At 38.6% G+C, this 19,584-nt stretch overlaps 1 protein-coding gene across 3 annotated transcripts; it reads right to left on the bottom strand.

Annotated features, from left to right (window-relative positions):
- Positions 1 to 434: 434 nt before the first annotated feature.
- On the bottom strand, positions 435 to 19,210 carry FAM177A1 (family with sequence similarity 177 member A1). 3 transcript variants are annotated; one of them, XM_034648429.1, is made up of 6 exons: positions 18,752 to 18,935; positions 18,532 to 18,655; positions 12,341 to 12,514; positions 5,298 to 5,364; positions 4,101 to 4,198; positions 435 to 2,467 (listed from the first exon to the last, which is right to left on the bottom strand). In XM_034648429.1, exons 2-6 carry the CDS (start codon positions 18,625 to 18,627, stop codon positions 2,261 to 2,263), a joined length of 642 nt encoding a protein of 213 aa, XP_034504320.1. In that variant the 5' UTR covers positions 18,628 to 18,655; positions 18,752 to 18,935; the 3' UTR covers positions 435 to 2,260. The 3 variants fall into 3 exon arrangements, with proteins under 3 accessions (XP_034504320.1, XP_034504321.1, XP_034504322.1); XM_034648430.1 differs by lacking the exon at positions 12,341 to 12,514 and having other exon boundaries at positions 18,752 to 18,948; XM_034648431.1 differs by lacking the exons at positions 435 to 2,467; positions 12,341 to 12,514 and having other exon boundaries at positions 4,100 to 4,198; positions 18,752 to 19,210.
- Positions 19,211 to 19,584: the final 374 nt, after the last annotated feature.

Below are 19,584 nucleotides of genomic sequence, written 5' to 3'. Positions count from 1 at the left end.
ATGTGTGTTCATTTAACCTTGACTCTTCTAAAGCATTATCTGTATCACAGATCATAAACTTCCCATTCGTTAGAATAGAGCCATTTCATTTCTGGGTTAGAAGTGTTTGGAGATGATGTTTCTTTTTATAGGATGTTAATATTTCACTTTAATTAAAATCACTGGTATAAAAAAATCTGTCTAGCTTTAATTAACTGGTACCAGGGTCACATTTTAGAAAACTCAACTATCTTGTTAAGGATTTTTGTTAGAGAATTTGTTAATTCAGTATAAAGGTTCTCAATTATACTGTTCTGTTTCATTTTTTTATAAGAAGAAAGATTAGAAGAGGGTAAAATATCACGACCTATGATCCAGAGGGAACAGTAATTATGAAAAGGGTCGAAAAGGAAGGAAAAGTAAAAGAGGCTTAAAAATAAGACAAAACCATTTAATTCATTTCTGGGAAATTTTATAGTTTGCATAAATAAAGTATAAAAATTTAAGGCACAGTGAATAACTATATCAACATTACAAACTGGCCACTGTTGGACAATTAGAGAAAGTGAAATTTAAGAAACAAAACTTTCATAATCTTCCTTCTACAATGAGAAAAGTTTCTAGGTAAACTTTCAGATCTAGTGCCTCTAGGGAGAAAAGATTGAGCTCATCATGAGATATGCATGCCTTCACTGGATAACCCAATTAATATCTGAGTTGGAGGTCCTCTCTCAAATGAAGTTAAAAACAAATTAGAAGGAAGAGAGATCAGGTTAGCATGTTTTAGAGCTACTGGTAAACTATAATTTATGGTGACATTAATTACATGATCTGAAGATTAATCCTTTAAGTACTAAATTAAAGAGTTTACAGCCATGACCAAAAAATCCATCACATACCATGCATGAACTACCATACTACAGATCCATGTAACTGAAGATTCCAAGTGAAAAATTATCTTTCCTCTATCCCTCAAATTTCAGTTGAAGAACTTAGTGGCCAGATGTTCATGTTCACTAATAACAGATTTCTGTAATAGGTCCACTGTACCTATGTTACGAGTTTCTTTGAAGCCATATTTTATATAAAAATATTTATGACTGACAGCTTAATGCTGTTTAGAACAACCATTAATCTCTGGAAGCTCTAAGTCTGCAAATAGGCTTTTAAGAGCAGCACTTCTGAAATATTCCACACATTCTTCCTTACCCACATTAGTTATAAATCAAAATCATACAGATAACCTCATAAGGTTATGAGCACATATTTAGGAATATTTTCAAAATTAGTTTCATATTATACTTTGGTAAGCATGGCCAATAGCACAGTGGGCTCTAGAGAGCTGACCAAACCTGGGTTAAGTAAAGTGTCCACTTTACTGTTGTTAACTTCAAAGAAGAGAATGACTGGTCACTTCACTATGCTACTGTGCCACCTTGTACCAACAGTAAGCCCCTGAAGGGTCGTCTTCATCTGTCCCTCACCCCACCCCCCTCCCTCCAAATACTCGGCCCACAGGAAATACTCAGGGTTCACTGAGTGACAAAACCAGGATGCCATGTGGATAATCACTAGATGTTACCACTGGAATACAAATACATTAATAAATACATCCCATAACTAGTGTTTTTAACGTTATTATGTTCAAAGCTAGTTCTTTAATTTGAATAACTGCCGAAAAAGAATGTAAAGATTAACCTGCATTAAAAAATGGAAACCCATCTTAGAAATGGTGTTGTTATAAACGCAATCACCTTTTCATAAAATATTCTCAAGGAAAGAAAAATCAAAGTGCTTTTGTCTTGCTCCTTTTATTACACACTCAGTGAACCATCCTTAGTATGAAATTAATGGTTAGATATATAAATTTAAGACAACATGAGAAGATCTAGGGGGGGAATCCTCATTTAATCTGAGACTAGGAATATCAGCTCCAATTAGTCTTAGTAATTTAACTATTTGTTTCTTACAAACACAAGCAACAGACGAGATCGATAATTTAATGCTTAATTGGCAGTTAGGGCTCTAGAATGTCCTTAATTTCTTCAAAGAACTTTTTAAAACCAAAGCACTAATGTGACACACAGTAAAAGCATAGTACAAATATCAAATTTCAGATCTGGATTTTGCTAGATAGAGCCTAAGAATGAAGAAACATTTTTCCCTTTCCAGATAACTTAATAATTTAAAATATAAATAATTGTATTAAGTCCCACTGAATAAAGAATGTGAAAGTTCCTGGTATTACAAAAACCCTAGAGTTTGAAGTTTCATAGTCATTCTACGGTGGGACAGAGACTGGATTTTGTTTGCTTTCCATAATTACTTCACAGTCTCCCTCCATTTCAAAATTGAGATTCACAAATGAACTGGATACCACTGTTTCTGGCTGATCCCTCTGGACAATGGAATCAGCCCGCAGTTTATTCTGCTGGTATGGTCTTTCTGCTTCTTCAGGCATCCTGTTTTCTTCTTCTTCTTCTTCTTCCTAAAAAGAGGAAATCAAGAATAGATGAAATATAAATGCCCAAAAGGAACAGCATTTGTTCCCCACTTTCAACTGCTTGTGCCTCTCTCTTTTTTTTTTTTTAAAACTAAAACATTAGTGTCATGTCCAATTTCGTTTGGTCTAATTAAGACAAGACATACCTACTTGTCCCCTGTTCCCAAACTGAAATGGAAACTATCATATGACATTTTAAGGAAAGGGAAGTTATTTTTAAAGCATGGCACAGCACTGCTTAGATGGGTCCTGAATTAACTTTGACAAAGGCCATATCTTTTCAGATTAATTCTAAATTAAAAAATAGATAAATACTGTATCACTTCAATCATCGGGTATCAGCCTATTCAGTGGAATAGGGTGGTCTATTCACTAAATGGTATAACATGGCTAATGTTACCCTAGTAAGCAGCTAGTAGACAGGTAATTTCTAGTTCCAGAACTACTAAATTCATGGAGGAAGTAGCAATTGTATGGGTCAATGCAGTTAAGGGTAGTTAGTACAGAGTAGGTAACCTGTCAAGAAGATTAAATTTAGAGCTTGCTCAAGAGAAAACAAGAGAGACATTAAGGAATCTATTACAATAGTCCAGATGAGGTAATGAGGCTCTAAACAAGGCTGGAAGTGTTAAAAACACTCATTTGTTCATAAAACATTTTTGAAACCACGTAACATTTAAAGTCAGCTGCCTTCTCCAGATTCATGTCCAGCCACTCCCTGGTTGCACTCTGCTCCAGTGACAAAGTACCATTCCTGCCACTTCTCCAAAATACACGACTTATCCTCATACCTCTACATTCTAGCTTTAGCCGAATTCCCCTCCCCATTTGCTTGAGGAATAATAAAAGATTCTAATATTTATTTCATGCTCACTAATATACACTGGGTGGTATTCTAAGCATTTTATATATCAACTCATTTAGTCCTTAGAGCAACCCTGAACATGGATGCCACACTTTTCCTCATTTATAAAGATGGAGAAACTGAGGCTTACAGAGGTTAAGTATCTTGCCCAAGGGTTACAAAGTTAGAAGTGGCAGAGGCAGAATTTGAATTTGGACCGTTTGGTTCCTCAGCCTATGCTCTTAAGAGCTAAACTTTTCTCATTCCTTAAGGCCAAACTGACTTCACCCTGACCCTAGAACCAACCTCCCTACATTTGCAGACAAAATTGCCTCACGTCTTTGTGCCTTAACACTTGGCACTTACACATTTCTAGTACTTGTAATTTTCTGTGCATCAAAGCCTCCACTTGTCCTACATCCAGTATACATATTCTAAGTGCACAGACTGTCTTATTTCCTCATCTGAAAACTGGAATAATAATCCAAAGGGAGATGTATGAAGATTAAATAAGATAACCTATATAAGGCACCTCACATAACACCTAGCACAATGAAATCTAGCTTAGTCTCACACAAAAGATCCTAGGGAAATTTCAGTGTTAAATATATAAATTAAAAATATCTAACTTGGTAAACTAGTGACTCTAGACTGAAATGCCTACCCTAAGGGAGCACTCTTTTGGGTGGCTAGAGAGGATACATATGCTCATGACACAGCCCACAAGCCCACAGTAAACCAAACCGAATCAAAAAATGTAAAAAGGAGACACACCTCCTTCTTCATCCGGTAATACTCATCAATGGCATATTGGTATTTTGGGGTGCTGATGCCCAAAACAGATGCAATCTTCTCTCCAAGAAAATCACATACTAAAAATACAAAAGTTAAATGGCAACAAACAAACAACACAAAAGCTAAATGGCTTATACGATTCCATAAACATTTCTTGAGCACCTTCAACGTTCAAGACACTATAAGAATACAAGTCCCTGCCTTCAGGGAAATTATGAACACTCGCTACATCTCTTCTGTGTGCGTTCCTTATTTCCTCAAGAGGCACTAGTGGCTCCTTCAGGGTTCCCAACAACACTCTGCTCATACCTCCAATTATACATGTATTACCATGTATTATAATTATCTATTACATGTCTATTTTTTCCAGAAAAACATATACCCCTAGAGGGTTGGGACATCATTAGGCTGTAGGGGAGGAATGGATTGTACTATAACATTCATTGAGTGCCTGCCACATGCCAGGCACTGTGAAAGATTAGACTCAGAGAGGCTGGCAAACCAGATCCAAAATGTAATCTAGGTCTGAATGTAAAGCTTGTGCTCTTTTCCTTACACCACACTGTCTAGTAATATTGAGTGCTCAGTAACTATTTCTTGAATGAATTACCCTTCAAAATTACCTTTAATAAAAAGCAGAAAATGATAGAAGCTATCAGGGAGTTAAAATTGGAAACAGAGGAACGCTTTATAATTTAAAACCTATACTTAAAGTTAGCATGACTAACTCATAAGTTGATAATTCATTTCCTTCAAACAGGACTTAGTTATAGTTCAACTTAAGATATGAAAATTAATGAAATTAAAAGATAAATGAATTATAAAACTACAGGCTCTAGAATAAACAGTCAAACAGAATAAGAACAGTATCAGTAGGAAACCATATAAAAAATGCCAAAATAGTTGCTAACAGAGAAGTTCAAAAACATAAAAATTAATATAAATTAATAAAGCCATTCTTCAGTCTCTAAAAAACCCCGATAACTTGAAGTTGAAGAATGTTTTAAAGTAAAGTACAAGTGAGATTAACATCTTCCAATGCTAAGAAGCTGCTGAGAACAGAGTGATTAACTCCCTGTTGCTTCTCCTTCACTTCTGAAATACCCCATTTGGTCAAGTTCTTGTTCTTGGAGCACATTATAGTAGTTTTACAATATTCAAACAGGAAAGTAATACCTGAAAGGGTTGATGTGGCAGCTCGAAGCATGTAAAACCATAAGTAGGGGCCCCAGGTGAGTTTTGTCTGCAATGAGAAGTCAGGTTAGCAACATTCATACCTAAACCCTTTCTGTATATTTAGGCCAAAATGAAGTAATCGAATATTTGGTTGGCACATAGAACATTCTACAGATAGCACTACAGGCTACAATCCAATTAAAAATTTAAAAGTTTTATAGACAGAATTCCACAAAGACATTTTATATTTACCTATATAACTACCACCACCCTAAGCCCATGGAATAACCAAAGAAAGCAGCAGCCACTAAAATGGAGTTGGTGAGTCATAGTGTTGATTATTTATGAACCGACGATCTAGAGCCTCACCTCCTGTCTTGCTGCTTTTTTGTCTTCATTGTTCATAAGCACAATATCAGAGAGAGTATAGTAAACAGAAAGGGGCCTTAAGAAATCATACAGTACAACATACTTATGGTACAGAAAGGAAATTAAGGTTCAGAGAAAGTAAGCAGGGTAAGTAAGAGCACATCAAGTAAAGTTTCGATGACAAGAAAATAAGTGACCAGTAAGTGGCAGGGTGAGTTTTCTGTTTCTTTAAGGATTAAGAAGGGCCTACACCATATAACCCGAGACAAGCTCAGTGTATATTTAGTTCAGCAGGACCAACGGCAGAAGGCAATCTACCCTACACAGCTCCACTTGTTAATCTCGGTGCTGTCATTCCCATAGAACACTTCCGGGAAGCTTGCCACACAGACAACAGTTGGCTTCTGGGGATGAAATCAGAAATTTAAGCATGCTTCATTGTACTAATATTTCTGTTTACCCAAAGAAAGTATAGCATAGAGCAATCAAATAACAATAATTATTATCAATGGTATTATTATTTTAATATTGTTTCCAGGAAGGAGAAAAATGATGAAATCGTACATAATCTTCTTAGCTAAGATCCATGTTCATGATTATGAAGTATTAAAACAGCAAACACAAGAATATCTATTAGATTGGGTAGATGGGCTAAAGAGAAAAGGGGAAACACGTAACAGTCTGCCCATGAAAAGCAGGTATGCGGATTTCTGTGATAATATTCTTGAAAAGACACAGAAGTGAATTAGCTCTTTCATCTCTATTTACACAAGAGTATGAGTGTCCAAGCAAATAAATACATTCAACTAAGAAGATACTGTATAGTTAGGACTCTCTCAATCAAATCTACTATATCTTCTACATTCAGAGCTGGACACATCTCTCTTATGTGGGCGTAAGGGTTATTTTAGGGACTGTTTAAGATGCTCTCATCTTAGTGTTTACCTTACAGTATTTACAGCAAATGGGACAGTGCAGTATTATAGGGAATGGAACCAGTTTCTATAATACGTGATAATGACAGGGCCAAGAAACTACTTAGAAAAGGGTTAAGCAGGCTTTTGAAGGAAAGCATATTTCTCAGTGAACCAATTCTCTTGGGGTTGTTTCTAGAGAGAACAATTGCTAATATCCATGCAGTGACTACCAAAGAGTCAAACCTGCTCCAGACCTGAGGAACTAGATAAGGATCCCTGAATAACGTCTATCATTATCACACACAATTACAGAGAATGAATGTATGGGGCTCTTTGGGTAGACACTGTTCTTACTGAATTGAAAGGACAGATGCCACCACCGCCAGCATCACTACCACCACCACCATCCCCCACCAGTAATAAGAGAAACGGACTAGACCTTGGTGTTCAAGACTTCCAGTTTATGGCTCAAACTCAAGCTGATTCATTTTTTCTCCAAAAATTTAAGTATTGATCTTTTCCTGAATAATTGAGTATCCATCTCTTCCTTAATAAAAACTATTCAGACTTGCTATCTTTTTTGTTTTTAAACAACTTATTTTTAGATTACAAAAGTAATGCTTTTTTTTGTTAGAACACTTAGAAAATGGAGCAAAGTATAAAGAAAATCTGTCACCCACCTTCCCACCACCTGTAGATAATTATCACTAACATTTTAGTATATTTTCCCAGTCTTTTCCTGAGCATGTATGTTTTTACAACACTGTTGTACTTTCTCTATCCTGCTGTTTTCCCCATTTACAATACTGGTATTTACCCAAAGGACTGAAATCAGGACCTCAAAGAGATATTTCCACTCCCACTTCACTGTAGCATTATTCATAATAGCCAAGATGTAGAAACAACCTAAATGTCCACTGATGAATGAATGGATAAAGAAAATGTGGTAATACATATAATGGAAAATTCAGCCTTAAAAAAAGAAGGGAATCCTACCGTATACAACAACATAGATGAACCTTGAGGACATTATGCTAATAAAATAAGCCTGTCACAGAAAGACAAATACTGCATGACAGAACATCAATCAGCATTTCTGATCCTGCCCCAAGCCACCTATTACTGAGACTAAGTCTCAGGTGACTGCAGTTGACAGGTGGCACCTCCCTTCTTCTGTCATCTCCCATTTATGGAATGGAGGCTCTACCATGGGCATGGTGCCACTGAGAATACTGGGGCTGTGAAAAAAGCCAAAAAGATCTAAGACTACTGTTCCCCCCCTCCACCAAGCACTCAGCTCCTTAAGTAGGGCTATCACTCAGGAATGCAACACTGTCCCTACCCCCAACTTCAGAGCTCTGGCTAAGAGATTTTGCCCAGAAGGAAAAGTAAGCCATAAAACAGCTCCCAAATGAAGCTCTTCCCAAATGAACTGACTTCATTTGCAACAGAGCTGGAAATGTCCAAGCCCAAAGGGTACTCTCAAAAGCAGTGGAGATTGTGATGAGAGGTAATTGAGAGGAAGTTCTCAGATTTTCTGAAGATGCAGGCTAAACTAAAGGCTAGCTAGCTTGTAGCAGAGAACAGAGGGTGGGGAGGAGACAGACTTCACTAAAATAATCCAGCAGTCACTAAACAAAAAACAAGCAAATAACAAACGGGGGATGGGGGAGAGGAAGAAAGCGAGGGCGGTACCCAGAGTTGTTGCAATATATTGTCTAAAATGTACAAAAAATTAAGAGACATACAAAGAAAGAGAGGTAGGGTCTATACACAGGAAGAAAAGCAGGCAACAGAATCTACCCACTAGATGTTGGATTCAACAGAAAAAACGTCAAAGTAACTTTTATAAGTATGTTCAAAGAACTAAAGAAACCATAATTAAAGAAATAAAGGAAGGTATAAGAATGTTGCATTAAATAGAGAATATCAATGAAGAGATAAAAATCCTTAACGAGAGGGGCACCTGGGTGGCTCATCAGTTAAGCATCTGCCTCTTGATTTCGGCTCAGGTTCCTGAGATCAAGCCCCATGTTGTAGGGCTCCACGCTCAGCGGGGAGTCTGTCTCTCACTCTCCCTCTCCCTCTCCCCCTACCCCCAGGCTCGTGCTCTCACTCTCTCCCTAAAATAAATAAATAAATCTTTTTAAAAGTATTAACAAGAACCAGATGGAAATTCTGGGGTTGAAAAGTGCAATAAGTGAAACGAAAAATTCAGTAGAAGGGGCTCAACAGAAAACTGACAGAAATGAAGGAAACAGACCACTCAACTACAACAGCTGGAGACTTTGATACCCCATTTTCAATAATGACTAGGACAACTAGGCAGATCAACAAGGTAATAGAAGACTTGAAAACACTATGAACCAACCAGACCTAACAGACATCTATAGAACACATGACCTAATAACGACAGAATCTATATTCTTCTCAAGTACAAACGGAACATTCTCCAAAACAGACCACATGCTAGGTCATAAAACAAACTTCAATAGATTTAAAAGGAGAAAAATAATACAAGTATATTCTCCAACCACATGGGGTGAAATCAGAAATCAACACCACCAGGCATCTGGGTGGCTCAGTCGGTTAAGGGTCCAACTCAGCTCACGTCTTGATCTCAGGGTTATGAGTTCAAGCCCCACATTGGGCTCCACACTGGGTATGGAACCTACTTAAAAAAAGAAAAAGAAAAAGAAATCAAGAATAGAAAATATAATGCGAAAACTTAACAAATATATGGGAAGTAAATAACATGCTCTTAAATAAGCAATAGGTCAAAGAGAAAACACTGTGAGATGAATGAAAATGAAGGTGTAACATACAAACCTTATGAGACATTACTAAACAGTTCTTAAAGGGAAGTTCATAGCTAATTAATAAAGAAGAAAGATAACCTAACCTTCCACCTCAAGACATTGGAAAAAATAGAGCAAACTAGACCTAAAACAAGCAGAAGGAAGGAAATAATAAAGACTAGTGTGAAAACTATGAAATGGAGAAAAATCAAGAGAGAAAATCAGTGAAACCAAAAGCTGGTTCTTGGAAAAGATCAACAAAATTGACAAAACTTTTGCTAAACTAAACTAACCAAGAAAAAAGAAGGAAGACCCAAATAACTAGAATTAGAAATGAAAAAATAAAAAGGACTATAAAGGAATACTATGAATAACTGCATGACAACAAATTTGATAACTTAAATGAAATAAACAAATCTACCAAAATGGACTTAGAAATAAGACAATTTAAGAATCAAAAAACTATACACAACAAAAAGCCTAGACAGCCTCACAGGTGAGGTCTACCAAACATTTAAATAAGAATTAATACCAATTCTTCACAAACTCTCCCCAAAAAACCAAACAACAAAAAAAAAACAGAAGAAGAAGTAACAGTTCCCAACTCATTTTATGAGGCCAGTATTACTCTGGACCCAAAATCAGATAAAGACATCACAAGAAAATTACAGACCTGTATTTTCATGAATACAGGTGCAAAAAATTCCCAATACTTACTAGCAAACTAAATCCAGCAACATATATAAAGAATTATATATCATGATCAGGTGGGTTTTATCCAGGAATATAAGGCTAGTTTTGCAGCCAAATATCAACCAATGTCACCACGATCAACAGAATAAAGAACAAAGCAGTTCCTCAAATGATTAAATATAGTTAGCATATGACCTGGCAATTCCACTCATAGGTACATAGCCAAGAGAAATTAAAACCTGTATCCAAATGTTCACAGCAGCATTATTCATAGTAGCCAAAAGGTGAAAATAACCCAAATGTCCATGTACTGACAAACGTGGTATCTCAAAAAAAGGAATGAAATTCTGACACATGCTATAACATGGACGAACCTTGAAAACATGCTAAATCAAAGAAGCCATTTACAAAAGATCACTTGTTATATGATTTCCTTCTATGAAATGGCCGTAATAGGGAAATCTATGGACAGAAAGTAGACTGTGATTATCAGGAGTTGGGGAGATGAAGGATAAGGAACGATAACTAAAGGGTAATGAGTTTCTTTTTGAGGTGATGCAAATGTACTAAAACTAATTGTGGTAACGGTTGTGCACATCTATGAATATACTAAAAGCCATATTACTGTTAACTTTAAATCTGTGAGTTGTATGCTATGTGAACTGTATCTCAATAAAGCTTGTTTAAAAAAAAAGTAAATCTTAGGCAAGTAGTTAGGATGCATTTTTTCCTATGCAATTCTTTTATTTTTTAAAGATTTTATTTATTTATTATTTATTTGAGAGAGAGAGAGTACATGGGAGCATGGGAAGAACAAAAAGAGAAGGACAAGCAGACTCCCCACTAAGCATGGAGCCCCATGTGGGGCTCGATCCCACAACCCAGAGAGCATGACCGAAGCCGAAACCAAGAGTCAGATGCCCAACTGACTAAGCCACTCAGATGCCCCATTATGCAATGCTTTTATTTTTTTTTTATTATTTTTTTAAGATTTTATTTATTTATTGGACAGAGATAGAGACAGCCAGTGAGAGAGGGAACACAAGCAGGGGGAGTGGGAGAGGAAGAAGCAGGCTCATAGCAGAGGAGCCTGATGGGGGGCTCGATCCCAGAACGCTGGGATCATGCCCTGAGCCGAAGGCAGAGGCTTAACGACTGTGCCACCCAGGCGCCCCTATGCAATGCTTTTATTATCACTTTCTATGCAATGGAGAGCAACAATTGAGACAATGACTTTTAAAAACATACAGATACAAATGTATACAGACAAATAAGAATTAAACCCTTCAAAGTAATTTAAAAGAAAAATACTTATTCCAACAATTCTCCCAGTGCATGAAACACCTCTGTAATATTCTGCATGCATTTGGAAATGCCATCAGAGTATATTGCACGGTCCTTTGAATATATTCTCTAGTAGACACTCTGGATCTAATATTTTTTTAATAACCAAAATCTATCAAAAGCCAAATCTGATGAAATACTAGTAATAACATTTTTTAAATCAAATACAAATTAATAATTCTCTATCCTGCTACCCTGGTTTATTTTCTTCATAGCACTTTACAGTTTGATAATTACAGTGTGCATTTATTGCCTGTCTGCCCACTGGCATATAAGAGCAAAAACTGATGTCGCCCATGCTGTACCACCAGTGCCTAAAACAGTACCCATTAGAAAGTCAGTAAATATTGATCAACTAAACTCTCAAAAGATTACTGAGAAGGACAACATTCCTTTTTAGGAATGTACAGCTTGTCCTATAATTTTATAGTTACATCATCTATAACTTAGAAATCCTTAAATTTAGCTGATGAAGCACATAAAGTTAAGAACTGTACACTCCTATCTTCCAATCAAAACTTGAGGCAATAATGTAAAAAAGAACTGACAAATCCTAAGTTTTAGGTGGAAACTACTACGGCAGCATAGTCCTTAATTCAAAGGGACTGGAATTTAAGCACTCTAGTAAGATAAATCTTAAAGAAACCTTGCCACACTGACAAAGAATTCTGACACTCACGCTATTACAGACTACTGAAAGGCAGAAGTATTCCCCCCATATTTGTAAAAATACCATTTTCTACCAAAATCATGCGCATACTTTTATAATCAAAATACGGTTGATCTAAACCTCAAAAGACCCCTTCCATTCAGTGTTTAAGGGGAAACAAATCAATTTAAAAAACTATTGACAGTGCCTTGTTCGTGCAGCGGGCAGCGTGTGAGTCTCATAAAGAACTACTGACAAAAGCATCAAACCTACCGGATCAACAGTAGGCAAAACATCTTTCTTCTCCGGGCCGTCAACTTCATCTTCATCTGTGCTGTATTCTTCCATTGTTTCACCACTAACAAAGTGGATGACTCTCCTTGGGACTTTCTTCTTCTTTCCTATGACTCCCAGTTCTACATTTTCAAAGCCTCTTTCACTATTCATCTAATGACAATAAGTTAAGATAATGAGTTTCAAGTGAGTTTAATTTTCTTCCATACGGCAAAAAAATTCTTGGTTGCTTTATTTTAGGGAAGAAACATAAACCAATCCGTAAATGGTTTTTAAAAAATAAGACACCATACACACACGAGAGGATCAATAACATAAGCGTAGAGTTTAATGAATAATAAAGCCAACATCTCCATATTCACTACTGAGGGTAAAAAATGGAATTCAACCAATTAAACTTTTTTGAAGTCAACAGCTAAGAAATCAAGCACCGCACTTCAAAACATGGCAATTCCAATGCTATAAAATATGTAAAGATACTCTGGACATCAATTATTTTAAATAATAATGCTAATTACAGATTAATGTGTAATATCAAAGGAAAATCATACAGATGCACATATACGTATATTAGAGACGTAAAATAACAGTTCATGGCAGGGAACTCTCCTAAATCTTTGGATTTGGGCTCAGCTATGTGTGGACAAAACAAAACCCGTTCAACTTAACTCTGCATCTCTCCTTTTCTCAAAACAGGAGTTTCAAATTAAAATGCCTTTTAAGGCCAAGCAGCACCAGAAGTGAGTAAACCTATATAGAGAAGGGTAGACCCTGTGGAGAAAGCATCCCCAATGAAGACATTTAAGCTGAAAAAAATGTTTTAAAGCACTGTGCAGTCCAAATAAAACTCATTTGGAGATCAAATCTGGAAAACAAGCCATAAGTGTTCTATCTCCGAAATTTCAGATTTCTTAGTCAGTAATACATAGGTGACAACAGAGTTTTCCTGATGGCAAAAAGATTTTTACAAATTTTAGTACAATAGTCTATGGAATTCTAATTACATCCAAATTTCATTCCTAGGGAAACACTAATTTTATTTTATTTTATTTTTTTTTTTTTAAAGATTTTATTTATTTATTTGACAGAGACAGAGACAGCCAGCGAGAGAGGGAAACACAAGCAGGGGAAGTGGGAGAGGAAGAAGCAGGCTCTCAGCAGAGGAGCCTGACGTGGCTCGATCCCATAACACCAGGATCACGCCCTGAGCCGAAGGCAGACGCTTAACCGCTGTGCCACCCAGGCGCCCCTAGGGAAACACTAATTTTAGCTCAAATATATATCCATGTTCCCGACAGAGTAAATGCATATTGTAGGAGAGGACAAAGAGCTTTTTCATTGTCATCTTGCCTCAAGTTTTAACTCCGAAGAAAGCCTTTATTTCATCTCCTTACTAGAATACCCCAAAAAGGTGCAGTACAATTGTGAAGAAAAACCCGGCAAGTGCTTACTCCTAGGGATAGTACCGAGACGGGGCGGAGGTACAGGTAAGGGAGTAGTCAAGGGGGCCTGTTATTCTTTTTTTGTATTTTGTTGTTGTTTGTTTCGTGATGAGAGTATGTTCATGTATTACTGATATAATTTTTAAATGAAACCAAACAAAATGATACAGGACTACAGGACGGCCATGATTAGGAGTCCACGTTGGTGGGATTGTCTAGGATGGTCCAGAATTCAAAAACTTTGTCCTCCACAAAGATTCTTACACTTGTGGATATGGCCAAACAATTGAAACCCATGAATGTTGTCCAACCAACAAGAAAGTTCTTTGAACTGCAGTTGCAGAGATGGGATTATACTGATAAAAATAGTGGACTAGAATTGCCCAGTTATGCAAATATAAGTAACTTCATTTTTGTATTATTCCTCTTAATCCTCTAAGTACCTTCTTGGAAAATATATATGGCTCTCTGTTCTTCACTTCCCAAAGGTAAGAATAGTCATTAGCCAGGATTTGAATCCAGGTATATCCAACCTGAAAAACACACGCATTGCTCCACGACACATGAAGACATCACTGACAGCAACTAGAGCAGCTGTATAGTGAACTGAAATCATGAAAACCTTGACAGCATGGGCTAGCTATGGATTAACCTGAAAAAACAAAAGCCACAACTCTCCCTAGCCTGTCTTGAGAGTTCAAACAAATCCCAGCCCTTAATAAAGGAAGACCAGCTCATTTATAATGTCCACAAACAAAATGGACAACAAACGGTCCACCAAGGGGTGGACTCAGTCCACCTGGGTGGCTCAGTCGGTTTAACATCTGCCTTCAGCTCAGGTCATGATCCCGGGGTTCTGGGATGGAGTCCCATATCGGGCTCCCTGCTCAGTGAGGAGCCTGGTTCTCCCTTTGCCTGCCCACCCCGCTTGCTTCTGCTCCCCCTCCCCACCGCCATCTCTCTGACAAATAAATAAATAAATAAAATCTTTAAAATTAAAAAAAAAAAAAAAGGTCCACCAAGTTCACCTGGTCCTTAGACATGGTAAGCCATTCCTACCCAATCTCATTTTTCCCCTTGAAATAAGATTGGTTTATGGTTGTTCTGACATCAACATTTCCTTCTGAACCATTACTCAGGTCTGTGGATCCCTTTACAAGCAAGGGAAAGTCAGAGAAGATGGGTTAGATTTCCGGTCATCACACTATCTGGATGGATCTAATGTCAAAGCAACAGTTCAAGTCAGGGACTAGAGCTGAGACTTTGCAGAGTACGTCACCATGACCTGTTCCACACCCATTAGAGCAGAAGTAGCTTCTCAAGGCCTGCTCTAGCAATTTCTCATTGGCTCAATTTTTCCTTTCTTAGACAAAGGCAAAGAAGGGCTGTCTCTCATTGGCTCAACTACTTTACCTTCCCTAGACAACTTTAATAAATCAAAACATTCTGGCTGGATCATAACAATTAGTATAAGCTTAGCTACTATCTCCATTAACTTTGACTCTTGGCTATATTCTTTCCGAAAGATTTTTTTAAATCTACAAAGGTGAAGCCTGAAACACGATTCAAATTTTTCATTCCAATTACCAAAGTTAGTTAAGTTTAAACAAAACTTTGAGTAATATTCTCTACACATAATATATAATTAAAATTGATTTTATTTGTTCTAATAACATTTCATATAAAGATTTTTATTAAGGAGACTTTAAGGGCCTTCTTCTAAAAATTTAATATTAATTTTTGATACAGTAAAACCCAAGTTTTAGGTTTATCTTCTTAAACGGGAGTAAGCAAACTTTTTCTTAAAAAGAAAAAAAGAAAGGCCAGATGGTAAATATTCTAGGCTTTGCAGGCCATACAGCTTCTGTCACAACTACTGAACTCTGTGAAAGCAGCCATGGACAATACATAATAAAGAAGTATAGCTGTGCTCAATAAAACTTTATATATAAACAGGTGGCTGGTGGGATCTGGCCCATAGGCTATAGTTCTGTCAACACCTCATCTTAAGGAACCAGACTGGCAAGTAAAAAATCAGTGAAAGACAACCTACGGCATGTGATTCTGACCTCTACTTAGGGAATGAAAATGGGGGAAAAGAGAAGGGAGGCACTGATGGATAAAACCAATCAGAAAATTAATTTGGTGAAAAATTTCCAACAATTATAAATCAAAGTTATTCTCTGAATTTTGCAAATTTTTTTACAGATAAGCAATAAACCTCTTAGTAAGAAAAATTTCATTGTCAATATTACAAAATCCATTTTAACAAATTCCTCATCCAAAGAGCTGAAAAAAAGAGGTTTCTAACACCAGGAAATTAACAGATGCATTGTCAATTCACATTTTATCAAATTTTATGGTTAACCACCAGACTGTAAATCTGTTTATCTAGTTCCCCAGGGCCTGATTTTAATGGCAATCTTCTTTTTATAAACTTTCATAGCACCTAGAACTTCTTTAAAACACGTACTACACATCGTGGATTTTATTCTGTATCACCTTCCCCAACTAGGTAGCTAATAACAAAGGGGTAGGCACAGTGTGTATCCTTCCCTGCTGTATCCTGTGGTCTACAGTTCCTAGTACATCATAAGTTCTTGGTAGCAGAGGTGCCACATAAATGAATGTGTAGTACTGAAATTTTAACTCCTCTAATAATATGGAGGCTCAGATTTTGGTTAAAAGTTTAGTCAGAGAACTTGCCTGATAAAATGTCACAACAGGTACCGAATGGCCTGGTTTGAGGTGAAATTCTAAACACAGAGCCAAGCTCCTATTTCTTACTCCTTTCCCTACACTGCACTTGGAATTTCTCAGTTCTGACAAACTGATGAAAGACAGCAGGCTCTCCTTCCATCCAAGTCCCCACGTCACTGGCCTCTTTTGTCTTATGGTACTCAAAAGCATAGATCTGGGGTTCCCAGAGATGTTTCTGCTTCAGGAATGTGAATGAGAGCAAAAGGGAAAGTTAGAAAATATATGAACCCATTCGTGTTTAACACAAAAGAAGAGATTATATATGCATAGGAAATCCCAGAATGATTACAACAAAAACTTACTTTTGGTGAATGTGAGATACTGGCCATAGAAGTATTCATTCCTATGCATAGAAGTATTCATTCCTATGACTTCCTACTTTCTGTTCAACGGCCTCCTTTACTGTTTAGAGATCTATTATTTTTTCAACCAAGAATATGAAAATAACATAATATCACTAGGCCAAAAGGAAGAACGTCTCTTCAAACAATTCTTAGCTGGTAAATCAATACAGGTATGCTTACTTTGCTATGAAAGCGATTCAAAGATTGAAACAGTGGTGAAAACAACTGCAGGACAGAAGAAAAATCAAACAGAAAATACACCCAGCACCGTGGACTTAAAAGTCCAGTTCAGGTGTACCTGTCAGCAACAGATCTCAACTGAAAATGAAAAGTGGCTCTCTACTCAATTAGCGTTGCCACTGGATTCCTTCTTACTGGTTACTTTCCTCCTTAAGTAGGAGAAAAACAAGAAATTCCATATAATAACTAGTGTGTGGAAAAGTTTTTATTCATGCAAACCACATCTTATGCTAGAAGAACTGTACTCACATTCAGGCGCTATGCCCTTAGGAATCTGTCGTTTGGGGGAACGTCTTACTAACATTTTGGTAGTTAGTCTCAAAAACGAAGCTACTAAAAAAGCTTCATTTTCACCCAAGGTGGAAAGATTTCTACGTAAGAGCAAATCAGGTTTTTAGTGGCCCAAAATGTATACTCCTGAGCTGGTTTCAATTAAAGCAATTTCTTCATTAGTTTTACTTGGCCAAATAGTCTAAAGCATTACTTTAGACTACTAAACACAAAACAAAACAAACTTCCAAACCTTACCTAACTAACCTCATACTGTCCAACACAGTAACCACTAGCCACATGTGGTTAATGCTCCCTTAGGATAGTTCAAACTGACATGTGCAGTAGGTGTAACACACACGTAGGATTTCTAAGACTTGTACCAAAAAGAGAATGTAAAATATCTCATTGTTAACTTTCACATTAATTGCATATTGAGGTTTTTTGTTAGATTAAATAAAATATTAATAATATGCAATACAAATTAAAAATTTTATTTTTTTAATATGGGTACTAGAACTTTCTAGTACAACTTAGAATGTGGCTCCCATTATGTTTCTGCTGGGCAGCTCTGAGCCTTAGTTAACCTCGCGGGTGAAATGGGGATAACGCCCACATCATGCAGAAGTTATCAAGATTCAGTGAAATAAAGCCTATAAACGCTCAGCACATAGTTGCTATTAGCTAACCAAAGGGCACAAGCTAAGTCAGGCGCTTACACACGGAGCGGCTGCAAGTGTCTGAAGTCGCCGTCACCTGGCTTCCAGTTACTCTAAGGGACAGCCTTTCCGGGACACGCCCTCCTTCTCTCGCTCGAAGACCCAAAGCTGGAACAGCACCGCCAAAAGCCCCACAGTCTGCGGTGCGGCCAGCGGAGGGGTTGGTGAGGGACCCCCGGCGGGGGGGAGGCGTCCGCCCCTTCCCCCAAGCCGGTGTCTTTGGGCAGAGGTGGGGCTACCGTGAGAAGGAACCCCGAAACACATCTCCGGCGGCCGGCCTGCTCGGAGGAAGGCCAGGCAGGCCAAGAGGGCAGCCGGCAGACGAGGCAGAGAGGAAGATGGGTTCTCCTAGCCCCAGCCTCCGCGCCGCCGCCTCTCCCGGCGGCCCCACTTACCTGCGGAGGCGATTCCCTGAACGTCGCGGCGGCCGCAGCTCCCGAGGCTGCAACTGCTTCTCCTCCTTCCGCACGGCTCGCTGGCTCCGGGTCCATCGTCGTCGCCGCCACAGGGCTGCTGGCGCTAGCAAAAGAGAACGTAATGGCCGATAGCCCATTTCCCTCCTCCGCCTCCCCACCCAGGCGCGGACCGAGCCGGCCGTCACCAAGCCGAACTCACCGGCAGCGCCCACCTCGCGCTGCGCCCAGCCACGCCACGGCAGGAAGAGCGCGGCTGCCCTGACGGGTGGGACCGGCCTGAGGGGCGGGGCCGGCTGGCGCCTCGCCCCCAACTCCGGCTCGGAGGACCACGGCCTGGGAGGCGCAAAGACCCGCTCGCGTGGGGCGGAGCGCGGCGAGCCGCTTGCAGCACCGCTTCCGGCCCAGCCCACGGCCGCAGCTCTCGGAGCCGCCGCCTGGCGCCGCCGGTGACGTCATGCCTCGTACCTGCGCCTGGAGCTTGGCTTCGGGATCTGGGCGCAGCGAGCCACCAGCCGCGTTTTCGGCAGTCACTCTCCCAGACCTTGGTTTCTGCACTTACAAAATGAAACAGCCTCGTAGTGTGCTCCAAAGGCTTGTGAAAACATTTATATTTTAAGATGTAAGGCTCTGCTGCATATTCCATTCCTAACACGGATGACAGTCTAGCCAAAAATACCCTTGAAATAAGAGCCTCAAAGGTAAATTTTGTTTACACTTCACTGAAATGCTTAAGTATGACTGTAGAAAAAAGTAAGATCTGAAGGAGAGCGAAGGGCAGCAGCAAGGCTCCATTTTGACCAATATGAGGAATATTTTATTATCTACGTTTTAGGGGCGCGGGCGCCCGTGTGTGTGTGTGTGTGTGTGTGTGTGTGTGTGTGTGTGTGTGTAAGGGGGCATGCCGGACTTTTCCCAGTGTTCAACCAAATTAAAGTCATGATTGCAGAGATAACAGCATTACTTAAGCTTGTTGGAGCATTTCCAGGTACGTGTTCTTTTATTGTATGTAATTTCAGTATGAAAGTTTTCACA

The sequence above is a fragment of the Ailuropoda melanoleuca genome, chromosome 20, assembly GCF_002007445.2.
Source record: "Ailuropoda melanoleuca isolate Jingjing chromosome 20, ASM200744v2, whole genome shotgun sequence".
In the NCBI taxonomy this organism is placed as follows: Eukaryota; Metazoa; Chordata; class Mammalia; order Carnivora; family Ursidae; genus Ailuropoda; species Ailuropoda melanoleuca.
Note: the sequence above shows the minus strand (reverse complement) of the source record. Positions and strands in the feature narration are given on the sequence as shown.